The sequence below is a fragment of the Hippopotamus amphibius genome, chromosome 14 (assembly GCF_030028045.1).
Source record: "Hippopotamus amphibius kiboko isolate mHipAmp2 chromosome 14, mHipAmp2.hap2, whole genome shotgun sequence".
Taxonomy (NCBI): Eukaryota; Metazoa; Chordata; class Mammalia; order Artiodactyla; family Hippopotamidae; genus Hippopotamus; species Hippopotamus amphibius.
In genome coordinates, this window is record NC_080199.1 from 64,225,417 (window position 1) to 64,244,280 (window position 18,864).

An 18,864-nucleotide genomic window follows, 5' to 3' on the forward strand; every position below is an offset into this window, starting at 1 on the left:
CCTAATACACAAACCTAAAAAACTGTAAATCTATTGTATTATATCTGAAAAGAACAATTCAAAGTGGAAGTTATGTAAAATAACTATTTATGGAACACAGCTAAATAATATAATGAAGGTATTTATAAAAGACTGACAGCCTCAGGCTTAGGTGAGTGTGCCCCAACAGGAGACCAAGTACTCAGCTTTTTCATGCTCTCAAATTGTAGTCTGCCTTAGAGAGGCATGAAATACACCTAATAGACTGACTTGAACTGAGTTTTACTGGCAGAAAACTGCCAATGCAGTCAAAGCCAATCTTAAATTACATACTGTAACAGAAAAGGAATTAACCTTCCATCCTCTTTAAATGACTTGACACTACTACAAGGTATAACACACACACACAATGCTCTTGTCCTCGCATTCTGAATATCAGTGTTCATGCTTGTTTAAAATAAGCACTAAGATGTTTACATTATGGCCTTAAACAAAACAACTTAAAGATCTGATAGATAAATAAATAAGATGACAATGTTTACTTATTTAATCTGCTTTAAAATAAAAATTCTATCAGAACCCAGAGATAAAATTCTGCTTATTTCTGTTTTTAAATACACAATATTTTTCCTAAGACATAAAAGGTAAGAAAAAGTCTTTATTGTTTAAAAAGTTGCCTCATAACTCCTCTAATACATTTGTACCCTGAAGATGATACTTGATCAAACAATTATTTCATATTCTTTTCTACTACTTATCCAATATCCCCATCTCAGTTACCACTACCAACGTCCACACATAGATCCCCGAATTGGAAACCTCAAAATACTACTGAACCGTGGGTTTGGTTTGGTTTTTACTTGCCTGAGAATACAATTAAAGCTGTAGACCTCTGTCCCCCAGAAAACTGTGGAAACGCATTTAGACAACATCTGGATAAGATTTCAGGGAATTCACAGAACACTCAAAAGCCCAGGCATGGACCCTGGGTTCAGAACCCTGTCAAATACTTTGCTTTTTTCTCCCCTCTTGCCATCCTTGAGGACCTGCCTCAACTATCTACTGAACCACTTAAATTTCCGCCTTCCTATCCAGTACTGGCTTAGTTTTAGCACACCCCATGTTTTCCCTGGGTTGTTGCATGCAGTTTGCTAATTCTTCCAGTTTACTATCCTTCAAATCTATCTTCTTCCACGTGCTAGCAAAGCATACCTACTAAAATGCAAACCTGATCATGTGACTCATCTGCTTAACATCTTCAGTGCGTCCCCTGCAAATAGTAACAGAACGATGTCCAGTCTCCTTAGGGTGGTTTCATCTGGCCTCTACCTACATTTCAAGCATCCACCCCTCCTATCTGCACTGACCACAGTACACTCATATAATTTATAGCCTCCCAATATACTGTTTTCATGCCTTCATACTTTTATACACTGTTCCCTCTTCCTGCAATGTCATGGCTCAATTTCTTACTCATTCCTCAAAACTTAGCTTCTCTCTTTTATATCTGCCATAAGATTTATCTCAGAGTGTTAAAAATGCTTATTTACATTCCTATCTTCAAAGACAATATGTTTTCTAGGGGCAAAAGCCTTGCTTAATTCCATCTGTGTCCCCAGAACCTAGAATATAGCAGTGCTAAATATAAATGTATGGTGTGCCAGTATTCTTGTACACAACCAAAGGCACTATGCAGCACAAGAAAAACCACTGCAGAATTAATCGAAAATATACTTTAAGCATTCAAAATTGGAACAATTCATTTTAACAGCAACTCTCTAGAAAGCAAAATTAAGTATAATTATCACCAATTCTATACATATATAAATTTTTTTAAAAAATAATGCTGGTTATGAATATCCAAATCAGGAATTAAAGTGTAGTAAAGGTAACAGAAAACTATGTAGTCCTTTGGATAAAAACTCCTAAGCCAGATATAGCAAGCACATGACAGATAATATGAATTAACTACTCCCCTTTTTTCACCCTCTCCTCTACCCCATTCTCATTCTCAGGGTCTAAGAGTCCTCTTCAATACAGCACACCATATGCAATAACTAAAGACTGACTGCAGCTGGTACATAAGTTAATATTTCAGGGCTAGTCAATAAATGATTCTAAGTCATATCAAGCACAATTAAAAAAATATTCACAGAAAACCTATTCCATATCCCATGGACACCCAATTCCCAAGTTTAACAATTCTAAAGGTAAGAATTAACTTTTACCTTAAACAAAACATACTGCTGGCCATGTACATCAAAAATAGTTTCATCTTGTTTTGCTTACATTGTTTATTTTCACATGTATTTTTTTTTGTAGTTTTAAAATATATATATTTACACTTACATTGTGTTCTAAAACTATGGCTTCCAACCCTGACTGTGCATCAGAATCGACTTGGACACATCCAAAAATACAGATTCCCAGGTCCCTGCCCAGATCAGCAGAACCAAAATTTCCAGAATTAGAGCTGAGGCACATATATTTTATAAAACACTTAGGTGATTTTGATGCAGCCATCTGAAAACTACTTTTCTAAATATCAATAGTTTATATATGTAAGCTAGAATTCGGAGAATAGAAACATCTCTAAATGAAATTTTCCTTACATGTGTAGTATCTCTTATTGCTTATTGGTTCTGACAGGTTAATAAATGCAGGGTGAAGTTGCTTCACCCTCTGAATAAAAACTATTTTGATATACCTTTACACAGAATTCTAAATAACAGATTAGTAACTGTAGCCATACAGCTTCACTAAAGGATGATCAGCCAGCATTTCTTCTTAATTATTCTATTATACTGTTTGTCTAGAGGCAATCCTTAAAGAGTTTTTCTTTGCACATGACCTTAAAAAAGGTTCATTCAAAAAGGGTATTGCAAATGTGAATTGCTGAAAATTCACTACAGGTATTAAATTGAAATATATCATTAACTTATTTTAATTATGAATTTTTAGTATAATTACATATTTTCAAATAATAATAATTGTAGCCATATACATTTCTAAAGCACACCAGCAGTAAGGGGTTGAGAGAACAGGGCCAAAAAATATGGGTAAAAAAGAAAATGCAAATGATTTATATCCAACAAATTCTTATTAAATGTTCTTGGAAAGTTGAATTGATAGAGACTAACATATTTATATAGTAATATTACACATATGTTTAGAACATTTGAATCACAAATCAGTAAAATAGGAGCTAATCTTGATAATGAAAACTCAGAAACGCATTTACCCACAGATCTGTTTAATACATTCTACCACACTACAATGACATCCCTTAAAATTCCTTAGAAGTCTTTTTGAAAAAAATAAAGACAAAATCACCCCAAATTCTAAGTGTACTGGGAAACGACAATTTTAAATATGTATTTAAAAATCTTTGCCAACACGATTAAAATAGTTTTGACAGCTTTTGGCACATATTTTTGGTGACTTTAGTGAAATAATATTTTATGGGGAGGGGGAGATGTGGTTTCTGAATTATTTCAGATAGTAGAAACAGATTTTAAAATTCTGGATTGTCTTTTAATCAGTACATATCATGAAGACTTAAATTCAAACTGTAATTATAGATCCTAATTACAGATTATCCTTACAAAAGGTAAAACCATTATACATTGCCCAGAATGATCCAGAAAAATCACTAATACCAGTCCACATCTCCAAGACTGATGGGACTTCTGCATGAACTTTTGAGAACTAACAAATTGAAAGATAAGACCCCAAACTATAGCCACTTGAACACACAGTTGAGGTTACTCAGACATTTCTCTTTCTACAAACACGTGCCCTTTCTGAAGTTATGAAAGTAGCTGTCCCAGTTTGTCTTAAAAAGCTGGGAAAGCTGATAAGAAGGCAAAACTTCTAATGTCAAAAGCCAACAGGTTTTTCTGATTGCAAATATCTTCTCTAAAATATTAGCCTCCAGGGAAATCATAAGATTGATAAAGAGATGCAGAAAGAGTCTTCAGCAAATCTCAATATTTGAAAGATAACACTACTATTAGCACTTTCAAGGAAGAGAAAAATAACTGCTACATGATCCTGGAATGTCATTCATCACCAAGAAGGTACTGGCAGGACTTATTCTGGCTACTTTATTGAGCAATATAGTTAGCCACGTGTTCTTGGAATCATAGCACAGAATAGTTTTCCGTTGCAAAAGAGTACAAGAGAAGATCTTGGCAAGCAATAAAAACCAGAAAAAAATTTTTTTTCAACAACTCTAATTATAATTTGGTGATTCTACCAAAACATGTGATACATTAATAACATAACATGATGAATGCTACTATGAGTATGTGACCACAAGTATGCTTATCAACACCAAAAATGAAAAAAAAAAAACACCAAAGATGACTACTATGGCAATAAGAAACATAGATTTCTTGTGTATCGGAATTCAAAGTCCCATCTAATTCATACCTCATAAGTGCAAATACTGCAAACAACCACTTTTATCAAACAGCTACATTTAAAAAGAAGTCAAAAAATACATACACACTCATCCATCACAAGCAGTCATCAAAAATCCTACAGATATCCCAAAACACTACACTAGAAACACACTCATGAACAACTCAGACAATGGCCTGGACTTTTATTAAATAAGGCCAAAAAAAGATCATTAAAATCATAAATTAAGGTAAAATGATTTTATACAGCTCAGAACTTTTGTCCATAATGCACACTGTTTCTCTTCTAATTCCTAACACACTGCTAAATGATGAACCGTCACAGAGGAAATGTGAGAAACAAGTTATAAGTAATTAGATCATTCTGGCCTGTACAAATTTAGCCAGGTTCAAGAGGCAATATGGCACCAAGTTTTTCCATTAACTATTTTCTACGCTCAAAACAACTTTGTACGAGGTTTCTCTGTAACTTTCCCAGATATAATCTACGAGCTACATCCTATACCAAATTATCCACAAGATTCTTGACTTTAATCAAAATTAAAATGGCTATAAAAATTCACATTGGACTTCCTAGGTGGCGCAGTGGTTAAGAATCTGCCTGCCAATGCAGGGCACACGGGTTCGAGCCCTGCTCCAGGAAGATTCCACATGCCGCGAAGTAACTAAGCCCGTGCGCCACAACTATTGAGCCTGCGCTCTAAAGCCTGTGAGCCACAACTATTGAGCCCATGTGTCACAACTACTGAAGCTCATGCGCCTAAGCCCATGCTCCGCAACAAGAGAAGCCACAGCAATGAGGAGCCCATGCACCACAACGAAGAGTAGCCCCCGCTCACCACAACTAGAGAAAGCCTGTGTGCAGTACCAAAGACCCAACACAGCCAATAAATACATAAATAAATTAATTAATTTAAAAAAAAAATTCACATTGCACAGGATTTGACATATGCACAATACAGGGAATATTAACCCTCCCCTCCCTCTTTAACGTTCCCGTACATCTAGTATGTATCTCTAGTTTATCATTCATAAAACCATTTAATAGGCAATCCTCCCCATAAGACTATGAACTTAAGAAGCAGAAAGCCACCCCATTCACCTTTGTTATCGTCACTGCCTAGAAACGCCCAGGCCATAACAGTCATCCAAGAAACACTGAGTGAATAAGACCATCATACCTACATCACAAATGCACAGAAAGCAGAAGTAGACAAATAGGAAATCAGGTTAAGTTGAACATAAATTCCAATAACATACAATAATAGAATCAAACAGAAAGATAGTAAATAGCTGTCAGGGAAAAAGTAATGGGTCTTGAGGGGCTGGGATGTCTTTGGAATTTAGATCAATTCTAATCCAGATTTTGGCAATAATAAGTGTTATAACCTTGAGCAAATCACTCTGCCTCCCTGGATCTTAATTTCCTCATTTGTAAAATAAAAAGCAATACTAGATGAGCTCCTTGTTTCCTTATATGCAATAAGGGTGATTTGAAAGCAGCAGGAACACTTATTCCTTAAACACAGCACTGGCAGAACAGATAAAATACACTATGTAAGATAATATAACTTGTGAGCAAAGGGTATTGTATGGGTGGGATGCACAACTCCATTAACAGTAACAGGTCACATTAGCAGTCACAGCTAATCAAGAATTATACACATACCTAATATGGAAATCATCGACACAATCACTCATTCAATAAATCTTTGAAAAGAATCAAGTTTTGCCAAAGCAAAGGTTAAGAGAGCTGAAGAGAAAGAGGCAACGGGAACATTCTGCTTGTTATCTCCCAGCAGAAATTACAACAATGTAGATCATATGTACCCCACACACATGCATACACATACACACAAACACAAGAGCAAACCGAAAAGCATCTTTATGCTTTTTATAAGTTCATAATTCTCCTCAAAATGAATAACATTAGTTAATTATTTGGACTAGAAGAGACCAGTATTTCACATCTCAGCAAAAATTGAGCTTCCACAATATATACATATACGGTATATACTTTGGCTCACAAAATGAGTCTTGTTGGAACATTAAGAACCAAACCAAATATCAAAGAAACTCCTAAACTTGAAACCCAAAACAACTCACACACCTATGTTGCAACCGCATATCCAAAATAAGCCTTTGCCTTATAACAAATGAATCTTCCACCTCAGATAAGAAGTAGTAGTGATCAATTTTGATCTTGATGACTATTAGACTCAATACAACAATATCTATAATCAATATTTTTTTAATATAAGTTCTGTTCTCAGAACTATGCTAAATATTGTAGAAGATATAAGAGAACTAAAAGGTAAGATCCTGGCCCACAGGAAAATCTTCCCAACCTCACTAGCAAGGAGTTTTAGGTTATTATAAACACATAATTCTATTTCTCCAATATCTTTCCCAAGGATCTAGGAAGAAAGGTGAGCAATTCCAACATCCATGTATATTTCAAGATATTTTTTAAAGCCAGAGGAGGTCCTACAAACAAATATTACAAACCAAGCAGATCCAGATATATGGGAACAAAGTATACTGTACCCCGAAGGGCATTTCTACAAAGGTGGTAAGACAGAGTACCTTGAATGAATAATCTCACATGTAGGAATATTTCATACAAATATAAAAATAGATACAGAAGTAAATATAAATAAAAAAGAAATACCTTTGAATACATATAACTACAAAACAAAATCATTAGTATTTCTGACCTGATTATTGATTGACACCTCAATCTTTCTCTCACCCAAATTTTTCAAAAGGAAGGTAAAGTGGGAAAAATCAATTTGAGAGCTTCGAATTTAAAGTTAAGCAACATATTGACTGTTCATGTATATAATCAATGTCTATCTGTTCCTGATAGTGGCAGGATATAACTGGCTACACACATCAATTATGTTTAAGAAAGCCCCCAAATCCATTAAGTTCAGCTATGGACTGTTCCAAGGCTACTATTATGTGTCGACTATAAACTATTTAATTATGAATTTTAATCTACCTGAATTTTTCAACTGTTTCTCTATGAATTATGTCCTAAATTCCCTTCAACATCAACTGCTCAAACAAAATAATTCTGGATCTCTTCCCCTCAAGATCAGGTAATAACAATTCTTTACTAGTTCCAATGCTTCATGATAGAACAATACGGTATTTCTTTACATTACAGCCTATCAATCACTCTCATATACACTATTTCATTTCAGTCTTCCAAAAACCCTATGAGGTAAGACAAGAATTATCACCTTCATTTCATGGACAAGGATAGAAATTTAGGGAAGCTAGGTAACTGATACAAACTTCACTGCTAGAAAGTAGTTGAACAAAGACTAGAACCCACATGTCCTGACTCCATATCCAATTTTCATTCCACAATGTCACACAAATGAAAGTATTTCTAAAAATTACTGAACTTATTAAAAACTACACTTTTCCAACTTAGTCAAACCCTGTGTAAATACAGTGAGAATTAAGATTCTCAAATGCAAGCAGTAAAGAGTAGCCTAAACCATCTCCTTTCTGTATCAACCTATTTTAATAAACAAATATAATATTCAAGAGCGGTTCAAATACTGAAGTAAAAACAGCTTAAAGTTAAAATAAACCTCTTGCACTCACCCTGTCACAACCAACTCTGCACAATGCATGCTAGTAGAGAATACGTGAGGTTAGCTATAAATTATTTATACAGTATTTGACTTAGAATTAAAATGTTCTAAAACCTTCACTTTTCCTAGTCTTAATCTCCTCCTGGCTTTGCTGTACTCTAGTCTAGGAGTCTCCATAGTGGAGTACACATGACACTCCACTGAAATATGGGAAGAACTTATTAGAATGCTGTCTCTATTTTTTTAACCTGAAGATAAGAATTCATTTTACTGTTTACCATATGAACTGACACCGTGACCCTCTTATAAACTCAAAAACACACATATGATTGAGATGGGTGGTAGGCTCCAAAATGTTTCACAAAAGGGATTTCTATTCAAGAAAATTTAGAGGCCTTTGCTAGAAACAACAGAGAACGTAAATGAGTTCTAGGAGCCAGATGACTCTAGACCACATCGAATAAAAAGAGAACCTACCTAAGGTTTCAGTATCCTACAATGTATACACAAGTAAGGATTCTGATTGTATTGCATAACCCATGCTGATATGAACGTAACTTACCTCCTCCTGGACTCCACTGCTAGTAGTCAACTTGCTCCCATCAGTGATTGTAATAATTATTGCTGGCTCCAAAAAAAAAGGGTTTCTTCCCTAAAGTCAAAACAAACACATTGATCATATTATGGTCTAGAAATCAGTTGAATTTTTCTGAGTAAAAAGTCACTGTTCAGAACAGTATATAAATCCCCCTTTCTGGTTTTTATAATTTTTGTACATTTTTTTAAAAAGTTTAGAAGGAAACGTAAACTAAACAGAGGTTAACCCTGAAGGGTTAGGACTAGAAAGAGGAAAAAAAGAATTTTTAACTTCTTTCTACATTTTCGTATTAATTTTTACAGTGAGCATCAATATTTACGTACCTAACAGTATTTAACTTCTTGAAAGGGACCCTACAGTTAGATTCTGAAGATTTGACATATCTAGACATTACAAATTAAAATAAATAGATAATCTTTTTAAGAAACTTCTTAAAGAGGAAGGCAAAATACTTAGGTGAACATTTACCAAGTAATCTATGCCTATAATCAAAGTATCTAACCAAGTGACTAGGTATATAGATGGACGGGCTCTAAGAGCTGGTTCTAAGGAAACACCAGGCCTACGCTGAGCTTAGCAAAATTTAAGAATAGTCCAATATGAAAAGTTAAAATTAAGAAAGATGGCTACTTCAAGAAACTGCTTGGCGAGAGGAGTGAAAAAACAGCAGCAGAGGCAATGGACCACAGTGTGGCACAGAGCTCTTAAACGCTCTATAGTTAAGGTGAAATAACTTCATTAACTTCCATTCAAATCTCTGGCCAAGTCATTCTATGAGTACTATGATCAATTCTAGGTGACACACTTTGTTAGGGACTCAGATAAACATAAGCTTATCTTTTACATATAAATGACTCTCATTTGAGATATTTTAAAGCACATTCTGTGTAACTCTTTAAAACAAAACCATGACCAAAGGGTAGAGAAGTTTCAAGAGGGTAAACCCTGTGTTTAAAATTCTCTGCTACTAACAGTGTTCAAGACAGGACAGAACAAAGTTTTGTTGGGTATGATATAAACCAGCATATGACAAATGCACATTTTAACGTGCATATGAATCACTTGGAGATCTTTAAAAAATGCAGGCTCTGCTTCAGCAGATCTGGGAAAAAGACTTCTAACAAGATTGCAGGCTAGGACATGCTAATGCCCACTGCCCATACATAGAATAGCAAGGATGTAGAAGGGTTTTATGTATGTAACATCTTATGGTTCTGTAACATTTCCCTTACACTTATATAACCCTCAATCATCAGCAGATTACAGTGTATACTCCATATTTGCTGAATGAGTTTACAAACACTTCTCATACAGTAGTTGTCACTATAACCTAATTGCAAAGTGGGAGCAGGGAGATTATCTGGTATAGTTAATTTCTTGATCAAGTCAAGAAAGTGTAAGTGTATGTAAGCGGCATACACACTTTTCAAACTGGTGTCCAAGAAACAATGGTTCCAAGTAGAGAAAACTTCCTCTGGTCAAATAAAATTGAAATATGTTGGATACAACCTCTAAAAGCTCTCAAATGTGCAGTCATATTCAAATGTTACTAGAACCTTGCAGGAAAAAGACATGAATTTTCCTTCCCTTCCTCCTCTCCAACATTCATGGTAGATAGAATACATTTTGGGAAACATTACATTACACTATGCGACCTCTCACACCATTCACCCCCAACATAAACAATAAAGTCTCATAATGTAAATCTTCTTTTCAGTCCAGAAACAGGCAATGTTCATTCCCCACCTCTGAGCTTTGATTGGCTCCCTCATGTAGAATGCTTTTCCTTTTCCTGCCCACAACCCATCCAAACCCCCATCATTTTTTAAGGCCCAGTTTAAGTCTTCCTCTTCTGCCTTGAAACCTTCCCTGATTACTCTGGCCTTGAATAATTCACCCCTTTCCCTTTCCAAATTTTACTAGTGGTAGTTTTCAATCTTAAATAAATAAAAATATGCTGTTTCCTCAAATAAAACTGGATTTGGAGTGCTTTCATGGAGTTCATTTTGAATACCACTTCCCTACAGGATTTATCCTCTCCTCATATTTTCAATTTAAATATATAACACCTTGCACAACAATGTAAATATACTTAACACTACTGAACACACTCTACACTTAAAAATGGTTAATACGGTAAATTTTGTTACATGTTTTTAACTACATTGTTTTAAAAATACACCGACTTCTACTGTTTGCTATTGCTTCCTATGTTTGAATACAATGAAGGCAAGGATCATGTCATAATTCTTCCTCAGCACTGGGCATAAAATAGTTGGGCACTGGACACTTAAATAGTCACTGATTCACTGATTATAGCCTAATACAGACCTGCCCAAGTTCACAGAGCCACTCAGAATTACCCAAACTTCAACAAGCTTCAAAAAATATAGATGTTGGGACTTCTTAGTTGCTCAGTGGTTAAGAATCTGCCTGCCAGTGCAGGGGACATGGGTTCAATCCCTGCTCCAGGAAGATCCCACATGCCATGGAGGAACTAAGCCTGTGAGCCACAACTATTGAGCCCATGTGCCACAACTACTGAAGCCCACGTGCCTAGAGCCCATGCTCCAAAACAAGAGAAGCCACCACAGTGAGGAGCCTGTGCACCACAATGAAGCATTGTCCATTCCTTTACGTTTGCCATTCAAACATTTACTTAGTGGCTAGCATACATCAGCAATTGTATTAGGTGCATGATACATAATCTCTACTCGCATACATAATACATGTATGTACCTATGCACGTGTAATAACTCTCCACTCCTGGTCTCTACAGATACCATTTTAGCTCAAAACTTGGCAAAGGGAGATAAAGAAAATCAAGATGTCTTAGTATCTTCAAAACTACTATATCTTACTTCCACCCTTAAGCTAAAACTACTTTGGCTGACCTGCTTCCTTTGAAAAACAAATCTGCAAATCTATTAATGCCACCAGAGTGTGGACTAAATACTTCCAAAAGTGTCTCTGTATCACCTTTACATTTAAACCTAAGTCAAAGTCATATTTTCTGATCAAAGGTTGGACATCCATCTATTCCTATTTCTGTGTGAGCATGATCAGAATTATCCTCCAAATGCCAAAGGATTGGTCATATTTGTAATTAAACAACAATGATCTACGGTTATTAAGAGCTTTATGGATAATGCTGCCCATCCAAAAACTAATACATACTTTCTTAAGAACCATAATGTCTAAAATTCAAGTTCAAATGTATTAAAATTTAGCATAAAGTCTTTGAGTTATCAAAATTTAAGCTAAATTCAAACACTAAAATCAAGGTTACTTTTTCCTTGATAACAAAGCTTTTAATTGATACGTTTATACTAGAGTCTTATACACATGATACTCTTCAGAGTCTATGCCTGAAATTACTGTAATAACCAGGTGCTTGATAATAACAATAAAGCACTTATATTCATCTCATTTGACCCTAAAAACTTGGTGAGGTAAAATGTTCAGGGAGATTAAACAATGTAACCCTAAGCCACACAGTTGTAACTGGCAATGCCAGAACATGATTCCAACTCTAAATTGCATGGTCTTTCTGCAGCATATGAAGGTCCTACTGGTAGCAGCTAAATTCTCTTGAATACAATTCTACACTAACCTGGATTGTGCCATATTCACGCAACAATGAACGTTATTACAATTAGTCTGGTTTTATTTAATATATTCTATCTGCAGCAAAATTAACTATGTACAGTAGGACTATTCCATTACTTAGGTTCCTGTTGCTCTGTGATATCAAAATGCTATATATATATATAACTTACTTTTGAAAACTACATAACTTCAATCAACTTTCAGACACTACACAAATAAAAAATAATAAATATTGTTTTTAATGACTAAATTTGGGAAAACACAGGTAAAGATCAAAGGCAGAAAAAAGTAAAGAAAAATATGGCCATCCTCATTTCACCTATTTACTCATTTAACTCTACGGTGCCTAAGATCCCTTCCTTTCTAAGGTGGAAGAATTTAGCCAAGAATCACACTAAGAAAAGTAATAGTATTACTTATGATAAAAATTAGAATGATTTAATGAATGTCATTTATACACAAAAGGAGGGTTTTTTTTTTTCTTCAGGGAAGAATTATCCCAACCTCTATATAAAAATACTACTACTGTATTAACATTTATCTAAGCATAAATTTCTAAATCACTTGCAGAAAATGACCAGACCATGTTGCACCAATAAAGTTTTCTTATATACAGTTTTAAGCTATTCCTCCTCTGCCTTTTGTAATACATGTACTCTTGGCAGAAGCATACAAATAACTGGCATCTTTCTCTGACATTATCTCTTATGCAGCAAACTAAAACATATTTTTGGTTGTATGCCAGTACCACAAGATTAAAAAGTAATTTAACATTTCAAAAGTCTAAAGTTATGATTTAACCAATGTAATATAATGTTTTTAGCTATTCAGGGCCAAGCCTCTGCAGTTTAATAACTCTCAAATCTTTATATTTAAGTCACTTTTTTACATTTTTATTTTTAATCAGTATGTTTATGAAGTCACTCAATTTGGGGACAGTTCATATTAGAATTTGCCTCAAAATTCACATTGATCATAAAGTTAGCCTTTATCTTAGCTAAGAGTTGGGAAAAAAACAATAAAAAAACAAAACAAAAATTAAAAAAAAAATTAAAGCTCTGCTACGACAAAGGCAGCCAGTAGAGGGACTAAAAGTTTACTTTTGCCATTAGCAGAATTAAACGCAGATGTTTTACTCTCAGAACACTGGTTCTTGGCATAAAGAAATCTAGACATGTAACAAAAAATACAGCACAAAGTATAATACTCTACCTCTAGAGATATTTACTAATGGAAATCTTGTCATTTAGAAAATTTGATTCTAATATCAGTCAAAAGTCTCAGGTAAAAGAGTTTCGCTAAAGACAAACACAAAAACTTTCACTTCATGTAAGTTCTCTCAATAATTTAACATTATTTTGGTGTTAAACAAATTAAGGCATAAAATCTCAATAAGAAAATTTAAAGACTATAATTAAAGTAAGTAGATCTTTTCCACTAAAACCTATCTCATTTTTACAAAGAAAATGCTTTTGAAAGTGTTAAAACAAGTTATTTAGCAAAAACAATTTTGAAAATGTAAAAGTGGGACTAATTTATCTTCAAATATAAACTAACCTGGTTCTCAGAATCAGAATTTTTGGAAACTTAAAATGTAGGAGGAAGGGACACAGGAATTTTACTGTACCCTTAAACATGTCTTAACTATTACCTTCCGAAGTGAAAGGAAGGCAGAACTTTTAGTGGCTACCTCTGAGCATTCAGCAGAACTTTTAGTGGCTACCTCTGCTGTAGGACCAAAGGGCTCAAGTTTTCTTCCCGTGCCACCATGCTCCACCATGACAGTGCTTTAAACAAATCCCGGAAAGATAGCCATGTGTCTGTACACACTACACTTTTCCCAGAGCAGGGAAAATGTGCACCAAAGATCTGCTCTCTGGCTCTCCTGTGACAGCTTCTTCAACTAACCCACATCTATTATCAGCTAGCTATTTTGCTCTGTGCCAGGAAAGCTACGGCCAATAGAAATCAACAAAAAAGATGTTAAGATGTATAACATTATTTATGTCTAGACTTAAAGTATATTACCTAGAAGAAAATCAAAAACTTTCAGATATAGCCTGTGCTCTTTTTTCAATCTAAAACTTCCTTTTCAAGTAAATTACAGCGACAAGCAAAAATGTAAAGAAATGGAAAGGGCAGCTTGAGAAATGAGTACCGCATCACTAAAGGTTCTCATGCATATACTGGACAATAAGTTCCTAGCAGGATTGCTGCTCAAAATTTTGTAAGTTAAGTTCAAGACTAGAGTTTTAGGTTCCCTTTATTTACATCTCTGTAGAAATTTACATAAATAGCAAAATTAAGAAATGAAGCCTGCATTATCTACCCTATTTTCCTCTATTACCACAGATAATAAAGAGGTAACAATATATGTTCTTCTAAAATATGATAAACTACCTCATATTCATTTAGAAGCTTTTCCTGACACTCCCCTTTATAATTTGTCAAAAATCAGATTCTATAAAAATATAAAATACAGAAACATTCATATTAAACATATTCTTCTACTTTAAGCTTATTTCTAAAAAAAAAGTATCTTAGAATGCAATTCACATCCAAAGCCTTATTAGTCATAATACTAATGAACACTTTTATAACTATATAGAATTAGAAAAGAAGCTTTTACTATATACTTTGCAACACAAATCAACCAGAATAAATAACATTCTTTAGTTCAATATCACTCAAACTTCAGACATTTGAATACAACAACCAGAATTTTTTCAATATCTACTTACTACCTGTACTAACATTTGGATACTTAATATTTTTCTTTAAATCAATTCCATTTCTTTATTTTAGCCTCAAACTCTAGCAATAAGACCTATTAAATCACAGTTCTCATGTACAAATTATATTTTCTATTCAATAATTCTATCATTAATACTGTTTAGGTTTTTTTTTAAGGGTGAGGACGTTCATTATATTACAGGGATGAAGACACAACTGGTTAATTATACATTCCAAACAAAATATAATAATTATTTAAGTCAGTAAAGGCCCAGAAGGCTTACATTAAAATCAATATTCCAAGGCCAGAATTACAAGTTTTATGTTTGTTTTCAAATTCAGCAAGATTACTTTCATAGTTAAGATCCCAAGTGGTGTGGCATAAATATACCTTTTGATGTTAAAAACTCAGATATTCATCATAAGAAATTAGTGCTTTTAAAATAATACCTTTGACTACATACAAAAGATTTCTGAAGGATATACACTATAAACTGATTAATCATGTTGCCTCTGAAGAACTGAAGTGAGCAACTGTATAACTTTCTCTAATGCTTGAACTTTTTAACCATATGCATTTATTACATATTCAAAACAAGTACTCTTTAAAATTAAAATGTGCTTAGTATCCAAAAATAAAACTTTTTTCAAAAAATCTGCTAATGTATAAAAACCTAGTACTTAGAATACATTAAAGTATAAACTAAAGAAACACATGTTAAAAATCCCCATTAAAAGAAATATATTTTTAGTTTCAAGTAATTCCATTATACAATTGTGTACCAATACAGTTCCTTTATCTACGTATTTAATTCCTTATTAAAAAAAAAATAGCATTAGAAACAGATGGAATAATAAGACGAGCAAAAGAAGGAGGGAATCTCATATTTATTTTAACATAATGACTAAGCAGCAATATGCTGGGATTTGACTTAAATAATAAGCTAAATACAGCTGACCCTTGAACGCAACATTGAGGGGCACTGACCCCTGCACAGTCAAACATACAAAGAACTTCACAGTCGGCCCTTCACACCTGTGATTCCACAACCTCAGATTCAACCAATGCCAGACTGTAGTACTGTATTATGTAAGAAAAAATTCTGCATGTTAAGTGAACCTACACAGTTCAAACTTGTGTCATTCAAGGCTCAACTGTAGTAATAATGTAAAAAATATTCACTATAAGAACTGAAGAATTACTAGCTTGACTTTGTGAGAAAAATTAATGTTAAAGAAACTCGATAATTATTAAGACTAAGTATTAGTGCATCAAAGGACAGTAATATAAATTCAATACATCTAAAATATTAAATATAAATAATTTCACAGAATTTTGAGTTTTACATCTAAACTAGAATCTAAAGTTTGGATAAGATTACTCAAATAAATAATTGGTTTTAGAATTATTTAAAACGAAGTAGGCAAACTGTTTATACAGGCGTAAAAAGAATAATGAGGGTATCAGAAATATAATTTTACTTAAGAAATACGAACATTCTGAATAAAGAACCTAATACATCCATTATATTAAACAGATTGTGTGGTATTAACTTAATTCCAGCAAAGCATGTAATAATAAACGTTACGGAATTCCCTGGCAGTCCAGTGGTTAGGGCTCTGTGCTCTCACTGTGCCAAGGGCCCAGGTCTGATCCCCGGTCAGGCAACTAAGATTCCACAAGCTGCATGGTGCAGCCAAAAAAAATAAAATTATTAAAATTTAAACAAAACGAAACAACATGTTAGAAACATAACAGAAAAAGTAAAAAAAAGAAAAGCCAAGATGAAAACACATTTTCCAGGACAGGTAAAGTTATACAGCAATAATGCTGAAAATTAATTTGACCTTAAAAAAAAAAAAAATCATACAGATCTGCCTGTTCTATCAAAAATAAACATCTCCTTGGGTTGCTGATTACCACCAAACCTACAGATACTACTTCTGCAAAAGTCTGATTAGATCACATCTTTAACCATTACCATTACTTCCTTCTAAATATCCACACTTATGAACATGCTCTCAAAAGAATCATTCACACACACAACAGCTGTCCTACAAAAAAGATAGAATTCAACCACAGCATTCTACCTAAGTATCTTCAAAACTGAACGGAAAATGAAGAACTGCCTAATACTGCCTATCAGTTAAGTTAGCAATAAAGTATCTAGCTTAATAAAGGAAAATAATTCATGATAAGCACTTGGAAAAACTAATAGTCTGTTGTTTCCCATACGCTATGGCTTAAGGTCAAGCTCAAAATAATTTAACTGGATAAATCATAACGGAGATTAGTTTTAAGGGGCCCTGCTTTGTAAAAAAGAAAAAAAAAGGTGGAATTTTCATTTTCTAGGAAAGAGTTTGTGGTAACCCAATTTCAGTAAGTTTTTTTAGGGGGAAGTATTTAAATTTCTCCAAATCCATTATATAGCTATATATACCTGAGTAAAGAGTTTCTAGAAATTCATTCTTGCTTGATTCTGATTCAAACATTTATTTATGCTTGTGCTAAACACCTTCCCAAGTATTCACAGATTTGAATTTTTCAAAACAAATGACATATTTTGGAAACAGAAAACTGATCACATAATATTTGGGTTCTAGTGTTAAAAGCAAAGTTTTATAAGCCTTCCTAACTATACATACAAATCCACCCAAGTTTTACGTTAGAAATGAACCTCATGAAAAAGCAGACGTCACATATGGCTGGGTGGCTGCCTGCACAGACTGCTACACGTTTTTGATTGATGCTATAGTTCACTGAAATGGAAGCTCTAGGAACATGACAAGATAACTCTTTTTTACCTTTAGGATTTACATTCAATATAATCTTGTTTGGGATTAGACATTATCTATTCTGGATTAACAATAAAATTTACACGTAAAGATGTTTTACTCTTTCTACTACTTGATTTAAGCCCAATTTTCTGGATACAATTACCTGGGTATTCCTCCTTACTGGTTTGAGAAATGGGATTGGCAAAAATGTATAACAAATATTCAGAATTTCACGTTAGTTATTACCTTCCAAAGTACATAAATGGATGAGGAACCATCACAACTCAGGCATTACATCAGCCACAAAAACATCACTTTGCTTACTCCTAATAATCCAAAAGTACTATAGTCTGTCATCATCTTACCCGGACCCAGCCTTTGAAACATCACCCACTGTGGTTTGCAGTCTAACTTTCACAGAGCACTGCATACTCAATCATCCTCAATTTCTGTGATTAAAAATAATCAATTGCTTTTAATCCTTTCAGAGTAGTGTGGATGCTTCCAGCATTTAAACTCCAGAATAACCAGAAGACTTTGTTGATGTTTCCTAATATCTAACTAGGTTCACCAGCTTTAAGACAAAGGGAGAGTTTTGCTTTAGCATGCCAAAATCAATCCCATCAATAACTAGTTACAAGTTACATTACCTAATAGCTAATGCTATAATTACTTTTTCTCACATACTCAGAACTGTTTTCCTTTCTACAATAAAGTTCTTTAGATGATATAATCCTTCCAAGAACCTCAACATGTTCCCCAGCTTATCTGAACAAAACTAATAGATGGAAAATGTTAAAATGTCATTTCCTTCTAAGGCGCAGATAAAAAAAGGCAAGCGTACGTAGGACCTAGAATAAGTTTTGATAAGTCATCACTAGGCTGATATAAATTTGTCCTCTGATTACAAGTAATCCTCTTACTTATAAGATTTTTAAGTTCAAATACTTTTTAGGTAACGCTCTCTCTCAATATACCAATAATCAAATTTCAAATCTCATAGGCCCTAAAAGAGAAATATCATCACATAAAATAATCCTTCCTAGGCTCATCCTATTATGCTCTTTTCCCACATAAAACTACATTACAAACAATAAAAAGGATCATACATTTTACATTCGACCTTTCTTCT

At 33.8% G+C, this 18,864-nt stretch overlaps 1 protein-coding gene across 3 annotated transcripts in view; it reads right to left on the reverse strand.

Annotated features, from left to right (window-relative positions):
- Nucleotides 1–18,864, reverse strand: part of INTS6 (integrator complex subunit 6) — an 82,821-nt gene that overhangs the window by 53,271 nt on the left and 10,686 nt on the right. For all 3 annotated transcript variants that reach the window (XM_057707336.1, XM_057707339.1, XM_057707337.1), the window contains one exon: nt 8,577–8,666. In XM_057707336.1, coding sequence (XP_057563319.1) covers nt 8,577–8,666 — 90 coding nt within the window. The remainder of the gene's footprint in view (nt 1–8,576; nt 8,667–18,864) is intronic.